This window comes from Bolinopsis microptera, chromosome 1 (genome assembly GCF_026151205.1).
Source record: "Bolinopsis microptera isolate Bmic1 chromosome 1, MBARI_Bmic_1.0, whole genome shotgun sequence".
NCBI classification, from domain to species: Eukaryota; Metazoa; Ctenophora; class Tentaculata; order Lobata; family Bolinopsidae; genus Bolinopsis; species Bolinopsis microptera.
This window is the reverse complement of record NC_087072.1, coordinates 1697493-1721623: the sequence shown is the minus strand read 5'-3', so window position 1 is coordinate 1721623 and position 24131 is coordinate 1697493. Positions and strand designations below refer to the sequence as shown.

General features: G+C 38.9%; 3 protein-coding genes across 3 annotated transcripts; 2 read left to right on the top strand and 1 right to left on the bottom strand.

The window, feature by feature from the left end:
- Positions 1-287: 287 nt before the first annotated feature.
- On the top strand, positions 288-9838 carry LOC134810937 (3-hydroxy-3-methylglutaryl-coenzyme A reductase 1-like). Its single transcript, XM_063817635.1, has 6 exons — positions 288-648; positions 831-1162; positions 1426-1611; positions 7259-7416; positions 7586-7690; positions 9623-9838. Exons 1-6 carry the CDS (start codon positions 290-292, stop codon positions 9725-9727), a joined length of 1245 nt encoding a protein of 414 aa, XP_063673705.1. The 5' UTR covers positions 288-289; the 3' UTR covers positions 9728-9838.
- On the top strand, positions 3412-5715 carry LOC134822503 (uncharacterized). Its single transcript, XM_063833608.1, has 6 exons — positions 3412-3489; positions 3647-3741; positions 4463-4781; positions 4908-5050; positions 5165-5336; positions 5452-5715. The coding sequence occupies exons 1-6, from the start codon at positions 3412-3414 to the stop codon at positions 5713-5715; spliced, it is 1071 nt and encodes a 356-aa protein (XP_063689678.1).
- Positions 9839-11419: 1581 nt separating the features above from the next.
- Positions 11420-19576, bottom strand: LOC134810969 (insulin-induced gene 2 protein-like). Its single transcript, XM_063817667.1, has 6 exons — positions 19466-19576; positions 17972-18079; positions 15939-16037; positions 15546-15712; positions 13237-13339; positions 11420-12580 (listed from the first exon to the last, which is right to left on the bottom strand). Exons 1-6 carry the CDS (start codon positions 19571-19573, stop codon positions 12554-12556), a joined length of 612 nt encoding a protein of 203 aa, XP_063673737.1. The 5' UTR covers positions 19574-19576; the 3' UTR covers positions 11420-12553.
- Positions 19577-24131: the final 4555 nt, after the last annotated feature.

The window sequence follows — 24131 nt, the reverse complement described above, 5'->3', positions numbered from 1 at the left end:
ATAAAGATAATTTTACCCAGAATACATTACAACAATGCGACTCATAAATAATACTCCAATCCGGATTTTACATACATCTATAATAAATGTTGAACTTTTGTATATTATTATTGTTTAGCGTTTGCATGCAGTAACCTATAATTTTTGTGTTTTACTCAGAAATCAGAATCATCTCAAATTCAATGTTAATATTAGCGTGAGTATGCCACATTTTCTCATTATGTGGAAAATTTTATGATTTTAGGTATTGATTTCATTTTACTATCAATATAAAATCCTGTTTTCAGCCATGCCAAAACTTACCGATCAAACAGACGAGGAGATCCTATCCTTACTTGAGACAGGCCAGATAAAACAATACACCCTAGACCGAGAACTGGAACCTCTGAGAGCAGTGCAGATCCGACAACAGTTCCTTCTATCAGACTACCCTGATCATATCATAGATACTATCCCCTACAAGCACTATTCTAACTACGAGACTGCTACTAAAAGTTGCTGTGAAAATGTTATTGGTTACGTGCCCGTTCCTCTGGGTCTGGCGGGACCTCTTCTTATAAATGGGAGCGAGTATAATGTTCCCATAGCAACTACTGAGGGAGCGCTGGTTGCTAGTTTGTCTAGAGGATGCAGGGCTGTTAGAGAAAGGTGCTAGCTCTTGTTAGTATTGTACCTCGTTATTTTTCACGTTAATTTGTTATTTTATCTCCCCTCTCCAGTTTATAGGTCCATTATGGAACCTCCTCTTTGTGATTACGTTAAACTTGCTTAATTCTCATTAAACAAAGCAGATACCCCGTTGAAATTTCTGAACCACCAACTATTTTCAGTGGTGGAATAGACAGTACTCAAACCTACTTCGGGATGACCCGGGCTCCACTGATCAAGTTCAGTTGCGGCAGGGCAGCAAAGCAAGCTGCTGATTGGATATTAGAACCTGGTAATTTTGAGAAAATAAGGGCGCAGTTCGAGAGTACCAGTAGATTCGCCAAGTTGAAGTCGATTAATCCGAAGCAAGCGGGAAAGTTACTGTTTCTGAGGGTAGTAGCCGCGACTGGTGATGCAATGGGTATGAACATGATCAGTAAAGGCTGCGAGAAGATGCTTCAGTTTCTTCAAACGGTTGACGTTTTTGAGAACATGACTGTCCTTAGTATAAGTGGTGAGTTTATGTTAGACTCTTAGCGGAAAACTCTTACTGTGTAAACAATATTCCTTTTGTTCAATGATGAAACTTAATATACGAACCTGCAAAGTGCAAGCCCACTGCATCAGAATTCATCGATCTATTTCAGTTTTTCCCTATTTTATCATTAAAGACGAGAAAAAACTTCGTTAATTGAATAAGGTGATAGCCTCTAATGTTTTGTACATTGGAACATTTCCCCTCATACACCACACTAATCATTACTTGCTACGATTCAGGTAACTACTGTGTTGACAAGAAACCGTCAGCAATGAACTGGATAAACAACAGAGGTTACAGCATTTCCTGTGACGTCACTCTTAAGTGTGACGTCATCAAATCAGTTCTCAAGACATCTGCTGGAGCTCTTGCGGAGTTGAACTCCTCTAAAAACCACGTCGGATCCAGTCTTGCTGGCTGCATAGGTTCGTCTGCACTTTTGTGAAACTCTGAAAATTGTGTCAAGGATATCAAGGTCAAATACAATCAAGGCTCGACCGGAATCCCGCTCGTGGTTAAAATTGGCCTATTTTTGGAATCCCAGTCCCGATTAAAATTCGGCATTTTAGCCGGGACCAAACCATAATTTTTTCTAAATTTTTGCCCATTTTTGTTAAATAATATTGAGAAACTTTTCGTAGAAATGAATAAAAACACTAATTGTTTTAAAAACTTAGGGGGGGGGGGGGGGGGGGGTTCATGTCAAAAATTAATGGTTTATCGATTTTCTGTTTTAAGTGGTTTCATACACTTGAGACGATTTGGAATCTTGTGGTGAAATTCCCATGTCGATATCTTATTGGGAAGTTGCCAAAAATGGGCTTCAAAAGTTGGTCACATGGCCCAAAAAATGACCAAAATGACCAAAAATTAAACTTTCCTCAATCCATGTGAAATTCATGTCAGTTGTACTTCAAATGATTCTAAACAACGTAGTGAAGTCCGCATGTCGATATCTTCTCAGGAAAATACCCAAAATGGGTTTCAAAAGTTGGTATCTACCCGTCGGAAAATCACAAATTTTTATTGTTTATATAATATTGTGACTAAATTGGATTTAAAATACTTTCGAATCTAAATTTACGATAAAATCGTAAGCGTAAAAACCAACTTTCACCTGCTCTCAGTAAACAAGCATTATTTGTTTTAAAACACAACAAATTATTTTGTGAGTTCATATATAGTTTTTGTTAAAGATTAATTAAATTAGAGTTTTAAATTAAGTGGTTTGGCCAGATCACGATAAACGATTCACTGGCCTTACCTCAGGGTGGTATGTTGAGGGCCTTCGGGTCCAGTGATACTTTGACCAGAAATGTGTTTCACCGCACAACCCAAAATTTGGTACGTTTGTTTCATTTTGAACTCAATTATACAAGCATCTCGTCTATAAACTAAAACAAAACGTTTCTGTATGACATTCAGATATTTACCAATGTTTTCGATTGTAAGTGAACTAATATAATTCTTTGATTTCTGACAATGAGTATTAGTTATAGTCATGGGACCAAAAAAGCGCAAGATGTCTGGTTTTGGAAATCTTCCCCTGGATAAACGTGTTCAGAAAACTACACCCCAACCAGATCAAAGTCCTCAACCTCAGCCCATAGAAGTTCAAACACCTCCACCTCAGACCAGACCGACGACGCTAGAGGATACACCGACTTCCAGTATTGTCCATGTTGAGATCAGTAGTCCTGACTTGAGTTCCCAAGATGGTAGGTAGATAAAATCCCCAAATTATAGGTCCGTTTTGTAGTTTATTCCAGCTAATATTTGAGTACTTCATTGGTAATGTCAACTTTGATATTTCTAAGTGACTAAAAGTAATTTCCCATTTTCCAGAGGGTGCTGATAAACTGGAGGAACTGCAACTAAGAGCTCTGAAAAAGTCCACCTCCAGAAAGAAACTATACAACATTGTGTCTGGTACAGAGTCCCCAGAGTCCCCAACTTTAGCGAGGAAGGCAGTACTGCAAAGGTCAGCTGCAGTCAAGGAAAGCGAAGAGTCGGGTTTAACTGTTGTAATGTCCCAGGAAAGTTTGAAGGAGCTTTTGAACTTGTATCGTATAATCACTTGGACGTTGGTGGACGTAATAGGTAATCCCATTTTTATGATATTTAACCTAAATGATCACGAACATAAATTGATTAAAATAATATAACAATTATTATCAGTTTTCTTTATTGAACTCTAAATAAATATATTCAGATGCACGAAACCAATGAGAGAGTTGGAAGTTGACCAGAGCGCACAAACCACCTCCATCAGAGTTCACTGCAGCTGTAACCAAGTTGTCCAGGTTAGCGATTGGTCGCAACAGAGAATGCAAATGTCAATGAGGTGTCTGGACATCCATTTCGCAGGTATTATCTTATTTTTACTCTACCATCTCGTATCAACTTATCAACATCTATCTTTTAGTATTTTTGTAAATAACCTTACTGATCTATCAACAGAAATTTATGTTTACATCAGGTCTCAACAAGTTCAAAGGCCTGATGGGGATAGAGCACCAAGATTCCAGTTCAACATTCAAGAGGAATCAATCGAAGTTACTGTCCATAGAGTCGAGGAGCTTTCTCTAGCTAAGAATCAGCAGTCAACTTTGTACGTCGGTGAGAAACCTCGAATCACAGTTAAAATCGACGGAAGCTGGTCGAAAGCGGGTTTTACGTCAAACTTTGGGTTTGTTGTGGTGTTGTCCTCAAAAACTGGTAAAGCGTTAGACTATATCTTCAAGTCGAAATATTGCAATAGCTGCAATATGCAGAAAGACAGTGAGATTGTTTCCTGTGCCAACTGCTCAGTAAGTTCTTAGTAGATACTGCTAGTGCTATCGTTATATTCAGTCTTTATGATAATCAGTAAACGTACAATAAGAATTGCTCAATGACAAACGGCAATAGTGTCCAATTACAAAACTTACAGTCTAATCGCAGGCTAATTACGAAGGATCCAGTGGCGGAATGGAGGCCACAGGTGTTCGGGAAATGTTCGAACGGAGTCAAAGCTGGCCGGAAGGAGGGGTGGTGTTTGACGGAGTCGTACGTGATAGGGACTCAGATGTAATGTTCCATATCAGAATTGCGTACAAGGATTTGGGTCTGTGTGCCACTTGTACAAAACTACAGCATTCAGATGCAAAGTCTCCTGAATGGAAATCATTTCTGTAAGTGTGTTTTATGGCCTATCGATTGGTAATAGTTTTTTTTTTGCTTTTGATATAACCAAGTTCTGCACTGTAAATTAATAGTAAATTATACTTATAACAGGAAGAGCGACGAGTTTAAGCAGTGGGAGCTAGACCACCAGAAGGGTGTTGTCGGATGCCTGAGAGTCAACGATAACTACTGCGTGGAACACTGGTGCCGAAACCTCGGAGCTAGATTGAGGAATCACAAGTTCCCATTTGTGAATGTTCTGGTAGAAAAAAAGAAGAAGGACAAAATCGAGGTAACAGAGCAGAAGAATGCTTCCATAAGAGGGGCTGGTGGTCACCCGATGACGGGAGAGAAGTGCACCAGTTTGCAGATACAGGTCAAGAAGGTTGTTAAGAGCGTGACTGCTGAAACGATATCGGTCGAAGCGAAGGTATAAATATAATTTTATTATAAATATTTCGTCACAAGTCCTAAGAGGTCAAACAATGCATATTTTTTCTGTCTCGCAAGTACCTGACATCGGAAATATACAAGCTTACAACGACAACTATCACAGATGAAACGTTTGAACAAAGGGATCCGGGGAGTTTTCTTGCACAACTGCATGGTGACACCTCCTGCTCATCGTCACAAACTGTGCCCCAAAGGAAAGAATAGCTTTTGTGGTTGGAGGAGACAGCAAGCTGGTGACCTTTCAGAGTTAGTCTTATTGAATCACTAAACATTTTTAATCATATCTTAGACCAGCTGTTATTTGCAAAACATTTTTACCCCCATTGCACAGGAGAGGAATTACTGAGCTCTTTAAATCAGGTATGACGAAAAGAAAAAGACGCACTTGTACGGCGAGTTCTATCAATTGCTGCTGCCAATAATTGACGAATTCACTAGCGATCTAATGCTTGTGAAACTCTCGAAGGGTCTCCACACTGACGACTTGGAATCCCTCTTCAGCTCGGTTCACAGCCAGCATTCGAAAAAGAAGGTATAATGAGCCGATTAATCATTTGGGCTATAAATATAATCATTGTTTCAGAATTCAATTACTTGTGCGAGTAGTAATCATATAACTGTCTATTGTACCACATTTATCTTTTCAGTTCCGAGGTCCTGAGATTCTAAGAGGAGCTTTTGCACGAGGTGTCGTGCAAAATAACTCTGGGCACTCATACCTGAGGAAGATAGTTGAGAAGAACAGTTTCAAGCCAACCTTGTTCTTGACAAAGTTCATCGTCGAAGAAGACAAGAAAAGGATTGTAAGTGAGGAGACTTACATGGACAAGGAGATGATTGACATCGTAAAGACAGCAACTGGTGCTGCTGCTGCTGTTGACGATTCTTATAAATCGGGACAATTCGATTAGTGTTTTATTTATTATGACGTGGTATATTGTATTATGTTGTTCATTTATTATGTTCTAGTTGGCGGCCAAATTCCAAAATTTGCACTGCAAAATTCAGAATTTGGCCGCCGAATTTTTTTAAAGGCCTAACTCAAAATTCCAATACAAAACTTAAGGTCGAAATGCGATTCTACGTTGATTCTGAAAATTTCATGTAAAAATATTGAAACCCTATTGAGTTCTATTGTTTTGAGCGAAATCAGTTTTGCAAATATCGCGAACTGAGATATGAGCGATTTTGTTCATTTTTTGCGATTATTTGAACATAGAATCTACAGTTAGGTAGATATTGAGCTGATAATCATAGAGAATGTGTAGTATAGACTTATCTTACATATAAAGTTGGTTTCATTCAAAAATATTGATATTTGACCAATTTATGGGCAAAAATTGATCAAATTTGGTGCGTATGCCCAAATATGGTCATATGGTTTTTGGCTCATAACTCAGTCATTTTTTGTCCAATCTTGATGAAAATTCATAGACAAGTTCAGGGGACCACTAGCTACAAGTAAAGCACCTAAAATCTGGTTTCTGAGCATGTTCAAGGTATTTGGCTAAATTGGGCCTAATTTGGACCAAATATGGGCGTGGCTGCCCCGCGGGCACCTTTTGGCGGTTGGGGTCCGGGACCCCCTCAAAAGTTTGGTCACTGGTCCTAGTTTGTCGGACAACTGCTATCTCGAAACCAAGTTTCACAAAAAAATCAGGGTGAACCCCCCCCCTTAAGTTTAAAGCAAAATGCTTTCCCTCATCATCTGTAAATTCAATCTCACTGCCTCTTCTTCGGACTCAGAAATCATACTGTCGTTGCGTGAGTCGTCATCAGTATAGTATAGTCTTTGTTCAGACTGTTACGGGCCAGGTTACCAACAGGTGGGACTTGACCTGATCTATTTCGTAGTTTATTGCCCTTAAGTTGTATTTTAAAAACAAGTTCATTTCTACGACCGGAGGCTCAGTCTGTTATTCCCTACAACTTTTTTTCGCCACATTGAAACTAAGGGAGGAGGTGTACACAGATAGATCCGGAGAAGCTGGCTCAGCTAGGGATACAGATTGTTATTGTTTTTAGAAGCTGTTATCATTACATCGCTGAATGTACAATAAAAACTGATGATATATAATATCTAAGGTCACGCGGTAAAAACAAAAGTCATTTTTTATGGTTAGCATTAATCTCAATAAATAATGCATGTGTTATGCCGTAATAGGTAAAGTAGTCGCACATGAGGAGTATGTTTTATGCTAAAATCAAAATATAAAATATTATGGAAACACCATGTACGTTATATAAGATCAATATACTAAGAGTCATCGAATGAGATCGGCTGTGTGATAATACCAAATTTTTATTACAAGTAAAATTTTTCCTATACTAGCCGTTCCCGGCATATTTTTCTGGTCCCGGCCAAAAAAGTGGTTCCGGCCGAACCGAGAATACAATACAGCCCCCCCCCCCCCATATAGTTTGACAAAGCAGAACTAAATGTAATCTTCCCAGGTGGTAATAACGCACACGCTAGTAACATAGTGGCAGGTATTTACCTAGCAACAGGACAGGACATAGCGCAGGCAGGGACCAGTTCCATGGCAATGGTGAATATGGAATGTTTGGATCGGGGAGACCTGTATGTCAGTGTCACTATGCCTTGTATTGAGGTTAGTTTCCAAGTTAAGCTTAATTGATTCTCTTTTACAGTAACTTGGAATGGTTTCTAGATTCGGATACTGGTGGAGAGGTGAGACATTCTCTCGTGGGCACCAAGACCCAGCACGTCTAAAAAGTAAAATATTATTGATCATGATTATAAGGTTAATTTCACGTCAGGTAGGCACAGTTGGTGGAGGAACCTCACTGGCTGCTCAACAGAATAACTTACAACTTCTAACAAGTGCCCCGGACGTGAACATTAATGCTGCTTTGTTAGCTCAGGTAACTCTTTGTGTTAGGATTCCTCACATACTTTCTGTAAAAGTATAAGATTGGCAGACTCAGTCAGTAGTCAGTCCCTTCTGGACTAACCTTTACCAAAGTGTAAAACACGACTTTACATGTTAGATGATACTGCATTTCTCTATTGTATTTCAAACTAGTTTAGGTACGGTATGTTTCATGTTTCACTGTAAACAAAATATGTTGAATTCAGAGAGCTGTAAAATAAAGGGTTGATTGAGTTGTTCGTTTTTGATTAAATGATGGAATGTGACGAGTAGGAGTTCGTTAGTCGAGCATACTAAATCACTCTACACTCGATCTTCGAGATTTTTCTAAACGGGCCCCCGTCAGTTGAAACCAACTTAGAACGATGTATTTTCGGACGCTGATTCCGAATCACCCCCCCCATGCTCCCATGAAATAGGGTTAAAATGCTCCCCGGGCCAGATATTGGCGAAGAAAAACTGTCTCGATCAGGTGATATTAAATTTAAAAAGTCACGTGACAGTGTAGAGTGATTAATCATCATCCTTCGCAAGTGCCTTTAATTTTCCAACACCTTTTTTCCACAAATGGACAGAAACCCTCTCGTTCGTAGATTAGAGAGTTAGTCATTATATATCAACACTGCTGAATTATACATTGTCCTTACCTGCAATCAATAAATTTGCCTCGATATTTGATTGTTATCGTAAATCGCAATACAGTGTAACATTAACAGGACATATTATGACGTTGTCTAATGTCTACTCAACCATGACTTTCAGTGTATTTCAACTTCTAATGATTATACTGGAGTGATACTCCAGTATAGTAATATCTACTCCAGGTATAGTAATATTCCAGTACACAGAGCTGCGTGTCTGGTTTCTTGGATTCAGTCCAAGTTTTAACCCAACCAGGGGGTTATAATTACTGACGGTATTAGTGAAACTTGATACCATCTGTGTTTGTTACTGTACCAAGGAAGGTCATCATACCAAATGCCTATCTGTGTTGCTACTAATAGGGACACTCAGCCACCAACATTACGCCCCGGTAATAGCATGAAGCTCACCACCAACTACCGAGTAGATGTAGAAATATTTCTTGGTGAGGAGGGTGACACAATCTCTCCTCTGATCATGGTGCCGAATTATTGTTATTTCTTATTTTTTGAAATACGAACTCACGTGTAACCACGGTAATTTCCACCCGGACTATGATCCTTAGTGTTGTGATAAGTTCTTTAGTTGTTCCGGAGGAGGGATAACCGCTGTGAGCAGGACCTCTGTGTCCGCTTAGCAGCTGAATGCTGACTCCAGCAAGAGAGACATCACACAAACTTTAATCATTTTGCTAATGGTGTTTGTTTTGTAGTGTGTTGTTCAGTAGTGATACTTGATAATAGATAATATGACATAATATAATAAGCACAGGTACAATAATTCCCGCTCCTATTCCTATAAGAGAAATCTGCCTTACTGTTACCCACCTGGTGTACACAACTTATTATTGAAGTTTAAGTTTTTTAAAGCGTTTAGTAAATATTTTAACAATGCTTGTGTGTTTTGTCCCAGGTCACCATGTACTTCCTGCATATTGAGAGTTTACCTCATCAAGTTGTGTAACTTCCACAGTTACAGTTGTTCATGTACCTGACCTGATTATTGTAGTCTCAATGGATATGACCAGTGTGAATCATATTAAAGGTAATCATATTAAAAGCATCACCGAAATGCCCTTTCGAAGATGGGTGTAGGATACACGAACACTGCTTACACTTAACTATATAGGGTATATATAATACATTATATATTATACACTTAACTTATATACATTATAATACACCACGCACCATGTTTACTTTATGATTTAGTTTCCTCAATCTCCCCTATTACAGGTGGTATGTGGAGCAGTGTTTAGTTTCCTCAATCTCCCCTATTACAGGTGGTATGTGGAGCAGTGTTAGCTGGTGAGATATCCCTTCTCTCCGCTCTCTGTTCTGGAGACCTGGTTAAGTCTCACATGCAACTCAATAGAGCAGAGAGGTAGCGTAACGGTGGACTGAATATGGAGTATATAGGTAGCGTAACGATGGAATGTTTTGGTGAGGACTAGGGCTATTTGTTATTCTTATGATTTGTGTATGATTTCTTTTATTCAGACTGCGTGTTTATTTTTGTGAATATTGACCGTTTATCTGTGCTGTAAACGTTCTTCTCAAATGAGAATTGGAATACGCGACAATCGAATTTGTAGACAGTCTTGCGCAATAAAACACGTGTGCGCGCGTAGATCAGTTTCTGATGTGCGTGACGGACGAGAGAGTGCATGTAATGGAGAGTTCCTGGTGTGACCAAAATGAAAGATAGCTAGAGCAGCCGGCGCGGCATAGCCGAATAAATGTTTGAATCACAAAGGCTACTGTTAAATGATTAAACTCTACTGAAAGGGCCACGGCATCCGTATAATTGAAATAAAATCGACACCTAATTGGTCACTCACTTAGGTTTATAACTCATCACCCGTTCAGTCGCGTCGCTCACATATTACTTAATTACTAAGGAGGGGGTTCAAACTGAAAGGAAGGGGTAAACAATTGGCCAAAAAGTGAATACTGTAATGTGCGAACTACAAACGGCCCATTACCACGATACTTAATTAACTTGCTCTCCTCACCCTTTAATCAGAATCACTAATTATGCCAGCCTCGCCTTCCTCTGAATTCCATCATATTAAAACGAATCCGGGGTCTTTTAAAACTAATACGAGGTTGTCAGGTTGGAGCTTCATAGAGTAGCCTGCAGTCCTCCAGCGCAGGCCCCCCACTGCAGTCCTTCGGTGGCCCCCCCCCCCCCACTGCAGTCCTCTTACCTGGGGACCTCAGGCTATCGTGTTCATAATTACATATAGATTAGGCGCCCCCCCCCCACTGTAGTCCTCCAGTGGCGCCTCCCCCTGCAGTCCTCCAGTTCCCCCCTCCCCCACTGCAGTCCTCCGGTAACCAAACTGTAAGTTATGATTGCTATGCATGAACCAACGATTCTACTTTCCATCACAGCCAAAAATTTTAACATCTCTCCCTGAGAAGGAATTGCTTACCATCATATCAGATGACAGGAGGTGAGCGAAACATTTCCCAAAAGTCACCAGATCATGAACAATGAATAGTATGAGCTGTCAGCTGATCATCTTTGCTACATGATAGTACGTGGACCAGCTGCTACAATTTACATATACTGTTGAATACCCGCAAAGTAGCGTGATATACCTTCGCAGGTGCACGGTCCGACAACTACTATAGTCTATTTAGCACGTGGGCGTACTGCATCTTCCAAGTATCACCTGATATTCAACTCGGATGATCTTTGTTTCGTTAGCATGAAACGCGCAGCCACAGCGCTGCTTGCGCGCAAAATGGTCTCCCTCAGTACGAGTGTAAGGTGTTCGCGCCAGCCGTCTGCACCATGCTGTAGACTTTAAATTCAAAGGATAGCGGAGTATTCGTGGCTCCATGTTTTTTTTCAATTCTTGGCACTGCAATCTTATCTCAAATTAAAATGTTAAAAGTTTTCACGTGGCAGGGAACCAGAACAACCGAGCACACTTATTTCTTGGAAAACGTCCCCTAAACGGAAATTACCGTCGGATAACCTGATAATCTGATATCAGCTAATTTTAAATTTCACCTCCAGTCCTTGAACGTGCCGAAATAAATGTAAACTGCACAGAAAATAGACTTAATTCAAGTACATCAAAAATAAATTAATATACAGTAACAATTTTCAAATAAGATTAAAATATTCAGTGTACTCCTAAAAATGCTTCATGCACACAGACTCATGTCTGTGAAGTGAGTCACTGTCAAATAATTCAAATGTAAACCCCTCTATGGAAGATATTTAAAGAAATAATCAACAATAAGATGAGATGCATGCTTTAGTTTTGGAATTATTAAACCAAAGAACAGTGATATTTATCATACATTATAATCATAAATTCTACCTTGATGAATATGATGATACCACACAATAATAAAGCGGTCACTTTCCAAACAAAACAATCATGTCTTTGCACCTAATATCATGAAATCTAAAGACTATGTTAACTATGTATTTCTGAAGAGAATTCCTGAGAACATGAAATGCTTGTGGACACCATGTAGAATTGAACTATTATAACCAAAACTTACATTTACCACTATCATTATTATCATGATTATGAGGATTAATAAAACAGAACTTATTATTTATAAGGTTACCATGGCTATCAGAGATTGATAACTCAAACTAATAACTAAATTTCATAACTAAAATTGATAACCAACATAAATGGTATTATTTAATACTGCACTTTTAACCCAGGGACTGCCTAGAAAGTAGAACATACTGTATTCAACTTAAATTTTAAAGTAATATTAAACTTAACCTATATTAATAAGAAAAGAAGATATATTATATATATTGATATTATTATTGATATTATTAATTAATATATAAGACTTAGCACGGTTACCTTGAATAAAAAGATCGGCCCAGAGCAAAAATAAAAATATTTTCGTTTTATTAAAAACAAATTTCCGGACAACATGCCCAATAAGAATGTAAAATTCGATATATCGTATAAAATGATCCGAATCCGAAAAGCTACACAGTTCTAATTCAATAGAAATGGAAAGGTTCCGTAAATGTTATCTAATTTCAAACCTCTGTCACACTTCTCATCACAACCCGTCGTGATCTTCAACGTGCCGATGATTATTCTGGATGACAAAATATTGTGATCTTGTTAACGTTGACTGCTTATGATTTCATCTGTTTAACTCTGAATGCTTCTATCTAGTGTAGTGTTTTTGCGTTGTTTCTTAAGAAACTGATTTCAATCTTCGTGGCTGTGTGTAAATCTCTGAAATATTGCAAATATTTGAGAAAGTAAAATGTAATGCAATACACGTGAATATGCATCTAAAAATAACTAAAAGCATTTAAATAATAAATATGCAGTACGTGTCATATCCCGTAATATGTGTAATATACATATAATAATAAAGAATATATGTATTCTAGTTATAACTAATCAGAAATATTTAGAGGGGTGACGTGCACATTTGCACAAGGTAAGGTGACGTGTATAACCAGGCCCTAAAACCTGCTGTAGCCAGTATTAAACTTAACACTTATTGAGTTATGTAAGTTATAACACACAGTGTGTATAAGGAGGGATATCTTATAGGGTCCAATATAAGCAGTGATTTGGAATTCAAATTTAAAATATGTGGTATTGAAGTTAGGAGCTGTTATTTCAGTTCAAAGATATGTGATAACAAAGGAATGCGATATTTGTTACAGGAGTAATGTTGAAGGTGGTAACTGTAACCCCAGTGTGATGTCACTACACTGGGTTACAGGCTGCACAATAAATTACATGTTTATATCTCTGCTAATGCTGCTATTGTACAGCTCATAATGCTATTGTACAAAACATAATGTACTTTTCGTAAACACGAACAGATATATGTATAATGTACTAATGTTCTTAGCGAGTGGGTATAAAGTACTTACGAAGGCAGAGAGCTGTCGGCCGATAGTACCAAACGTTATGACTGCGCTGAATATTAGGGAGGGGATCCAGGATCGCAGCAAGAAGAAATCTGGTGCCTTATAACTGAAATAGGAGATGTGTTACTATTCGATTTGTTATATAAAATTTATATTTCATCTAATCAATGTGTTATTTAATCCGTGTAATTGTTATGTGTAATTTATCTTATTTGTGATTTATATAGTGTTAAGAATGATCCCACCCAAAATGACACTATTTAGTGGGTAGATTAAAGGGTGCAGGTAAAGAATTTCCCAATTTCCCACATTTTATCCCACAGCTGACAGCATCTGCATTCCTCAGTGAGGATTTTAGAATCTCGAGTGAGGAATCCTCACTCGAGATTCTAAAATTAGATTATAGCCTATAAGCATTAAGCCTTACACCAACACTTTTGCTTACACCAACACTTTTGCTTACACCTAAACCTAATCCTAGTCCAAACTCTAACATTGGTCTAATCCTAGTCCAAACTCTAACATTGGTTTAATCTTTTAGTTTCACAAGGATAGACTGGGCTGATGATCTGGGCAAAATTAGACTGCAACTTGTGATCTGATCTTTAAATACAAATTTGCAAATACTCTTTTAAGAGGATCCTTCTCAAGAAGAGTCAGATAAGTGATAACTTTCGTGAAAACCTTCTGAAAACCTTGCACAATGTTTTCATCATTGGAATAGAATGCTAGCGTTTACAAGTTACACTGACTGCAGATTAGTTCTATAAATAGCTGGTACCTACAAGTTATCGCTGTCCTCAGTAAACTACTCAGTATTCCACATCGTATTATAAACACGTACGTCTCCTGACATTTCTACAATATTCACTTAACCGGAAATACATAACAACAGTAGACTGTCTAGTATTATATATAATAGACTATTAGAAAGTATTATTTATAATAGACTATTAGAAATATAAGATTTATAATAGACTATTAGAAATATAAGATTTTGGAGAGGTTCGCTGTTTATCAGTCTCATGATAAGATAATGATTTTTGAGATAATATCCGGTAGTAGGGACTAGGTAGGACAGGTGAAACTACTGTTTAGAAGTTTAAACTACTGTTTACTACTGTTTAGCGTTTCCTCCTTAATAGTAGTTTCACTTGTCCAGTTGTCCTACCTAGTCTCTATTACCGGATATTATCTCAAAAATCAAGACTATTAGAAGTTAAACTAAGTGTAAACTATTTTAGTTTAATGCACCCGTAAATATGTGAATATCCGGGTTCATCTCTATTATATCTTCTCTCGGCAATTAAAACACTATATATCAGTAATAAGTATGTCAGATGTTTACAGGGTGTTTCTAAAGGCGCCACTTAGTTTATTTAAAAATATAAGGTCTTTACAAAGTTAAGTCTTTATTTACCAGAAACGAGATAACTATCCGGTTTTTGTGGACTCGGGCCAAAAATCAACTATAATGTGACTAAGGAATAAGGATCATGTTAAAGCTGCACAAATAAAGATTTGCGATGTTTCTGAAGAGATGGCTAACAAATCTTTATAGTTTGCTTCCTTACAAAATGTCCATCGTTTAATAATAATACAAAATTATGATATTTTTGCTATCTATACTAATAATCCCAAAATGTGTGTGGTCTGTGGGTAATTTCGAGTGGCTTTATCAAGAAAACGGTAAGAGTTGTGGGACTGGTTTTTTCGGTAAAGTTTATACAAAACTCTGACGAAGTTGATAAGCAAAGCTTTTCTAAATCGGCCGGCGGTAAGTGGTTTAATTGATGGTTTTGTTCCCCAAATGTGGTACTAAAGTGTCTCACTTTTTCTCACACTCTCTCTCACACTATCTCTCCCCATTTACAGCTCCCCTAATTACAGCTCTGGCATATAATTTAAGGTAATTTGGTAGTAGAGCCAGAGGACGCAAGATTGCCTAGTTTACGTATTACTATTGGATCCGTGTTGGCCGTTGGGCGCTCAGAATTAAATTGACTATAATGCTGCCGGTTTCGACTGGGCGAGTTCAAGCTTTCGCACCTTTTATAATTTTTCCAATTCAACTGCGATAGTGAAGTCCCGGCCGAAGGCACGGGTTACACTAGTAATTTATTATATTTATGAAATGAAATGAAATTAAATGAAATGACCTTATATGACAAAAGATATTGGCAGAAACTACAGAAGCTTTGACATTCAGTTATTTGTTTTAGGGAACAATTAGACTTAGGCATTGTTTTTAGAACTTTTATTTAATAAAAATGTTATTTAAAGATGAAAGATGAAAGCAGTTAAACACATACCTGGCAAAGCCGTGATAGACAAAGAACTGGGAGACAGATATGAAGACGATGGTGGAGACGAGACCCACAACCAGGCCGGACACTGTCCTGTCGAACAACCACCACATCGTTATAGACAGGACCCCAAGTGTTACTGATAGCTGCATGCTGTTCATGTAGTCCAGTTTCTAAAAATATTCAGTTGTTATTTTTCAACTTCATTAAAGTCAGTGCCAGTGCACTGCAGTTCTCATTTCCAGTGTACACTGTACACTGTACAGTATATATATATATATGATATATTGCGTGGTTTTGTTTGAAAATGAAGAAGTGTTGGCAGATGGCCAATTAGGAAGAGGTTAAAGTTTAACAAACAAACATGTTGCAATGTTACGGTATGTAACTGCTACATACCATGCAGGCGTGGTTTATGCCGAAGAAAATGATGGAGCAGCGAATGAGATTGGACCAATCACACTGTAACACTGGTTTTGTACCGTAAATACTGTCAACCTGAAGCGAATGTAGAATGTTAGGATTTTAAATAGGAATGTATTTACACTGGTGTTTAACATTTGCTTGTTGTGTTGAAATATTGAGTGTTAAAAGTACTACTTCAGGTTTACAGTATTGTTGATTTAATTGGCTTTACATGTACATATTTACAAAATATATATTATGTGAAGTATTATATTTATTCCTTCGCGAAACTTCGTTACATTCACAACATACATTTCTATTAAACTTCGGATTTCGCAAGCAGTCTATATTAGCTGCTGATCAGTGATCAAGTGTTTTACTTAACGTACACGACTTCGTCCTAAGTGCTACGTCCTAACCACTCAATTGGTTTAATTTAGATTTTCTAACTACCCCAAATATTCAGTACACCCCACAGTTACACCAGTTGATTGCAACAAGGAAGTAATTAGGTAAAATGATGGAATATAAAGATATAATACGAGTGATCAATTAGCAGTAGCAACACAGCCAGCAAGAACTAATTTAGACCATGGGTAACGACACTCGTCCTGTTTTCCTTTGTTGCACGATGAGTAGTTTGTTTAGACGTAAATCCTCACGACTCAAACACCCCTGCGGGTGTGAGACGAACCCCAACATTAGCAACACAGCTACACCCAGTACCCGGCCTAGAGTGATAGTAACTCAGCCTTCGTATAAAGTAGACAGCAACCGTCGTATCTTCAGTTTAGAGGAGTTAGCAGATAGATCCGCCCCAACACCACATGATAGCACACTAGAGACAGACATGCAGGCAGAGTACTATCTACTCGCTGGTAGGCAAGCTGTACTTCAAGAGAGAGTGGTGAGATTGGAGAGGAAGTTGGGGAAGCAGGAACTTTATTGTAAACAGTTAGCTGGATTATTGAGGAGTGATAACAGAAGACTGGCTAAAAACATAGCCAAACTACAACACAAGGTAAAAACATAGCCAAACTACAACACAAGGTAAAAACATAGCCAAACTACAACATAAGGTAACAAAATATTGCTTTTTCAGCAAAGTTGAGAACTATTTATGTCAAATGTTGTAGCTTTGTAGTGATAGCCTCTCTACTGCTACTGCCTAATAGTAACCAGATGAATGAACATGGAAATTTGAGAAATATTGATATAAAACATGACAGTTACAAATTGCAGGTAGAACTGTACGAGCAACGGTTTCCAGACACAACGACTAACATAATGACAGATCTCAGCTACAACTCCCATGCGTATCATGTAGAGGACCACTCAGCAGAGCTTTTGAATAACATCCACCTCCTGCAGATCTCACCTCCTAACCCTCACTCTTTAACAACTCTACCCTGTTCTATCACTACAGCTGTTCAGGACCAGCACTCCAAACTGGAGATCAGCGCTGCGCAGCGCTCACTCGCTGACCACCCAGAGGTGGATTGGTGCGCTGCGCAGCGCTCACTCGCTGACCACCCAGAAGTGGATTGGTGCGCTTATTACGGGGACCAGAAAGGATTTACTTGCTGTCTTAAGTCTCAGAAGATAATCAGTGCAGTGAGGGACTATGAGGACTTTCTCAATAAATTAGAGAGTGGAAAATCGAAGAAATGGGACATGAAGGGCGCAGAGTAAGACGAATTTACTGATGGTGTGCATAACTTTACCAAAATATGCAGCGGCTGTTCAGTGTTCAGTGTTCAGTGTTCTTAGACTTGATTTACATTTATACAAATATACTCTAAATATGGGTTACTTCAAGACTGAATTCTGATGTTTGAGAGGAAAAGACCAAAGGGTGGAGCTTAATTTGTACATTTGTAACCTAAAACCATAAATTATTTGTATGCAAATTTTTATGATTTCCGACAAGATGCGCACCTTCTGCAGAATAACATAATTACTGCAAAATCCAACAAATGATTTAAAAACGAGCCACTAATCTTATTAAGGATGAAATGTTTACTAACGGTGGGGTAGAGCATGCCGACACAGAGAGACAGTATCCCTGCAGCTATAGGAACCCACCACGCGGAGGACACCATGTCGTTCAGCAGCTCTGTTGGTAGTGATGTCACCTGGTTAGGAGAGGGTGTGAGGGTAACCATAGTAACCACTAGTAACCACTAGTAACCAGCTAGTAACCTAGTAACCTAGTAACCACTGGTTAGGAGAGGGTGTGCGGGTTAGGAGGGGGTGTGAGGGTTAGGAGAGGGTGTGAGGGTTAGGAGGGGGTGTGAGGGTTAGGAGAGGGTGTGAGGGTTAGGAGAGGGTGTGAGGGTTAGGAGAGGGTGTGAGGGTTAGGAGAGGGTGTGAGGGTTAGGAGAGGGTGTGAGGGTTAGGAGAGGGTGTGAGGGTTAGGAGAGGGTGTGAGGGTTAGGAGAGGGTGTGAGGGTTAGGAGAGGGTGTGAGGGTTAGGAGAGGGTGTGAGGGTTAGGAGAGGGTGTGAGGGTTAGGAGAGGGTGTGAGGGTTAGGAGAGGGTGTGAGGGTTAGGAGAGGGTGTGAGGGTTAGGAGAGGGTGTGAGGGTTAGGAGAGGGTGTGAGGGTTAGGAGAGGGTGTGAGGGTTAGGAGAGGGTGTGAGGGTTAGGAGAGGGTGTGAGGGTTAGGAGAGGGTGTGAGGGTTAGGAGAGGGTGTGAGGGTTAGGAGAGGGTGTGAGGGTTAGGAGAGGGTGTGAGGGTTAGGAGAGGGTGTGAGGGTTAGGAGAGGGTGTGAGGGTTAGGAGAGGGTGTGAGGGTTAGGAGAGGGTGTGAGGGTTAGGAGAGGGTGTGAGGGGAAGGAGAGGGTGTGAGGGTTAGGAGAGGGTGTGAGGGTTAGGAGAGGGTGTGAGGGTTAGGAGAGGGTGTGAGGGTTAGGAGAGGGTGTGAGGGTTAGGAGAGGGTGTGAGGGTTAGGAGAGGGTGTGAGGGTTAGGAGAGGGTGTGAGGGTTAGGAGAGGGTGTGAGGGTTAGGAGAGGGTGTGAGGGTTAGGAGAGGGTGTGAGGGTTAGGAGAGGGTGTGAGGGGTAGGAGAGGGTGTGAGGGTTAGGAGAGGGTGTGAGGGTTAGGAGAGGGTGTGAGGGTTAGGAGGGGGTGTGAGGGTTAGGAGAGGGTGTGAGGGTTAGGAGAGGGTGTGAGGGTTAGGAGAGGGTGTGAGGGTTAGGAGAGGGTGTGAGGGTTAGGAGAGGGTGTGAGGGGAAGTTATTCTGGTGCAGGTTGATAACGGATTTTATATTTCTGGGAAAACCAAATTATTAAAGCGGAAAGTTTTTAAATGTTTAAACATTGGCCGACAGCCTACACGTTGAAATAGCTAGACGGTACGTAAGTAGAGCGAATCGAATGATGATTCACCCATGACCTTATAAATATTCGAAATATTCACACTGAAATGCATCTGAGACACATTCTTTGGTCTAAAAGCTGTCCAAAGTAATTGACAAGTCCAACATTAAACACTAAATAAATTTGATAAAGTTGATCTCACCTCTCGTTGAATCAATAAGGTGGAGAACAGTAGAGAGAACACGACGCCAGCTAAAAATAACACTGCTATCCTCAGAGGCAACTCGGGCTGATTACTCAAACTTGTCATACTGAGATTTTAGTTAGTTTATTATCAGAGCTGCTCTCGTCAGTCATTTTAATGTCAAGAAACAGATTTTTGTAACTACACTTTAAACATAATATTCATCAGTTTACAGGGTGGTGTATGGCTATTATATTGGACCACTATCTCAACCATTTTCCAAACTGTTCAGTCAACACAGTACACACCAGCCGGTTAGCTTGCTTCCGGTTAGCTTGCTTCCGAAGTCTGCTCTCATATGAGATGACTCTGATGACAGTTGAAAACCGGCCCCATGATCCGCTCATAATAAGAAAGACAAAGAGCTCTAAATAAGACAAAGCAAATTATAAGCACGATAAAATTATGGCAGACCGGGCAGCAATTGTTAACACGAATTGTAAAACAGGAGTCTTTCTTATGTTCCAGAAACATCTGGAGCAAACTGGAAATGAACTGCAGATCCACGTACTATAGTTCGACACGTACTATAGTTCGACACGTACTATAGTTCGACACGTACTATAGTTCGACACGTACTATAGTTCGACACGTACTCTAGTTCGACACGTACTCTAGTTCGACACGTACTATAGTTCGACACGTACTATAGTTCGACACGTACTATAGTTCGACACGTACTCTAGTTCGACACGTACTATAGTTCGACACGTACTATAGTTCGACACGTACTATAGTTCGACACGTACTATAGTTCGACACGTACTATAGTTCGACACGTACTATAGTTCGACACGTACTATAGTTCAACACGTACTCTAGTTCGACACGTACTCTAGTTCGACACGTACTATAGTTCGACACGTACTCTAGTTCGACACGTACTATAGTTCGACACGTACTCTAGTTCGACACGTACTCTAGTTCGACACGTACTCTAGTTCGACACGTACTCTAGTTCGACACGTACTCTAGTTCGACACGTACTATAGTTCGACACGTACTATAGTTCGACACGTACTATAGTTCGACACGTACTATAGTTCGACACGTACTATAGTTCGACACGTACTATAGTTCGACACGTACTATAGTTCGACACGTACTCTAGTTCGACACGTACTCTAGTTCGACACGTACTCTAGTTCGACACGTACTCTAGTTCGACACGTACTCTAGTTCGACACGTACTATAGTTCGACACGTACTATAGTTCGCCAGATATCTCCCCTGACGAACTTCTCCTGTTTGCCACTCGGTTCTGGTCTAGCTAACAGGAAAATAGATTGATATCCGAATGTTTCCGGTTCAGCAGCCAAATCTCTAGACCGGTACTCGGTTACTTGTCGTTTGTGATAATATAAAGTGTGGTACGTACTACGTGGTAGATATTTATAAAGCGTACTCTAAAATGTAGATCTGTAAAACGGAGTACGAGTTATCACGATCACGATAGTCTTTTATCTCTCCGCTAAGTCTACAATTCTGCTTACTAACAATTGAGTCTGAGGTCAATTAAATGTTCATAAATATGGATTACAGATATTACATTCACACATAATTGAACAGCATGAGACAAGTGGAAAACAAACAAACGAATATATTACAAGCTCGTAAAGGATCGTTGATTGAGATCGGAGATTTCAAAACTCTAGTTTGACAGTCGAAGTTCTCTTGTCGACCTTGAGTCCAGGTAGCGCACTTTAGTTCGACAGAGTACGTGTCAGACTAGAGTGCGTGTCGAACTTGAGTACGTGTACCTGAACTGCAACTAGTCGCCAGATTGCAGGGTGTGTGACTCACTAGATATAATTTGTAATTATAACAGATATTTCACACTACGTAATATAGGTTCTAGTATCGAACACGTGACAGAGAATGGTCCAATGCTGTACACTTGCACTATTGTACCAATATTCTACCAAACAAATATGTTCTCGCACAAGGCAAAAGGACAAAGGTCGACAAACGGTTTCTATGAGGGAGGGTTCAGATATAACGTCAGCATCATGGGGGATGAAGGAAAGTGGCCGTTATGCTGATGCTAATTAATGAACAGTGATGTAATGACTTTCGTCAGAACATGCATCATTTCAATCATGGGATGAAGAGCTAGAGGAGTAAAAAGTCTGCTGCAATATGTGATTTGAACCTGAACTTGCTAAACACTCCCTAGATCATAAAATACATAAATTTTTGTTGGACAAAGAGTTGTAGAAAAAAACTTACTGTAGAAGGTTTCACCGTCACATCTGGTACGAATATACAGTTTACACTTTACAGTTCTTTTACAGTTCATAGTTGTAATGAAGTAAAAAAAACAGATAATTGCTAAGACAAACAAATGAAGAGATGAATCCTGGAACATACAGGGCCTTTAACGATATTTAAGGTCAATACATTATGAGTATTATAGAATCATGAAGTAAACAACACATTGTAGGGCATGATAGTCTTATACCTAGCATAAACCACGCAATAAAACAGTTTTCATTTAAAATTGTAAACCTGAAAAGCAGCAAGTGCAATAAAAGTATGCGGAGGCTAAAAGCTAATCTTACTGACACTACGAAGGAGATCCTCTTGTTTTAAGGTGTCCTATGTGTTTGATCAGGGTACTGGTCGAAAGTTGAATGTAAAACACAAAACATATTCATCACAACAAAGATGAAATTAATTCAAAAACTGCAATATTTATTTTGTCGAAACTTGAAAACTAGACATGTAACGGACATCTCACGCCTAGACTCTAGAGGGAAACGTTTTAGAAAAACAAAATTCAAAATTTTTTAACCATTATAACAATTCATCAATATAATGTTAAAAATAGGAAAAGACCGCTGTATGAATATTAGTGATTCAAAACAAACTCCGTTTCCAAGCGTTGACCAAAATTTGGCCACGACGTTTAATACATCGATGAGCACGCATCCGGGTGAGATAAATTCCCAAAGATGGGGTTAAAAGCGATAACAAAGATCAAACGGAACAAATGGAAATAACGATGCAATTTCCGGAATACATAGCCTTACCGCTCATTTGAGAATATGAAGCTACAATCTGTCTATGAGTTCACACAATAGAATTATCGAATGTTTATCCAATGCCGAAAATATTTGTTAACAAGCGCGAGATGATTTGAACACAACTTATTTTTATGCGCGCGTCTACTCTGCGTGATCATGGATTGTGGACGTAGTTTATATTATATTATTATTATGTTTTATTCACTCGTGCATACATCATTATTTATTATTATTATATATTAATACTTTGCTATTGACTTTTTAAAAGTAACAAGGGAAAATTTTTATTATTTTTTTAAATATTTCTACTCAATGCAATGAAATAAATTAAACAAATCTTTAATTAACTATTTTTATTTTTGCGTGCATTTACATTTAAATTGTTGATATTTTAATTTTTGATTGCCATGTAATAATTGGATTTATTTATTAAGTTTTTCAGACGCTGTCTGACCCAGGTTCATCATTATCAATTATAGACGGTACAGTTGATGGCTGTGCCGCGCATATTTTCACAAATTTACACTATATCTGATCACTGATATTACGGAAATCGAGCGCTCAAAATTTCAACGAAATACTTTTAAAAGTTCAAAGTTGTGCAGTGATTTTGTACATAGTATAATACTAATTACTAAAATTGCACCGTAATAATGCACTACAATGTAAAACAGGTACCATAAAAAGGTTTTTTAACTTTTTTTGCCCTACCCACTCACGATTTTTCAATAATTCCAGTCAACCGAGGAAAAATTACACAGATTTGTAATTTCACCAGACCCAACGGATCCTTAGATACATCCCTAGACTGGATGACATTAGGGTTGAGGGGTTCGAACCCTGGAACTTCTGCTCCAAAGGTGGACGTTCTAACCACTCTGCCAGATAGCCTTGATACATGTTATATAGCCTTGATACATGTTATATAGCAAGACGTTTCCTTCAACCTCATTCCCCAGAAGACGAGCTTTGAGGTCTCCTAGATTTGTTTATGTAAATTTTGTAGATATTTTACTGTACTATTTTATATTGTATACAATTTTACGGACGAAATGATCCCAGGGGGGACTCCCAACCCACCGTTTCGGCGGGTAGTTGATGCACCGTTCACAAGCAAGAGCCACATTGGTCTACTTACTGTGAGGTGTCTCAGCTACATGGGTTGGGGGTCCCCCCTTTTCTTTTCTTTTTTTTCTTTCTTTTTAAAAATTTGTATTATTGCCTTCTTCATGTAATTTGACCATATTTTGACATACTTTCTTTTTACTTGGGGAATTCAGGCTTTAGTGTTTATGGAACAGTGTTGAAGAATAAATTACGTCCAAACATGGGCAAATTACCTATGAAAAACGATTTGATTCCAGTTTTAAAGTCAATACTTTTCCTAACATTAGCTCCATCCTACCTGTGAAACCTTTGTATGGAATATTTGTTGGTAAACTTTATTTTCAATTGAGCTGATAAGTTAACCAAACTTTAGACCATGTGATAGATATATATGTATGTGATATTATCATGATATAATATAACACGTTACTAGTCCAAACTACTTTAGGTGATGTGAAGCGTAGTTACAATCTACTTTGGATGAGTGCGGC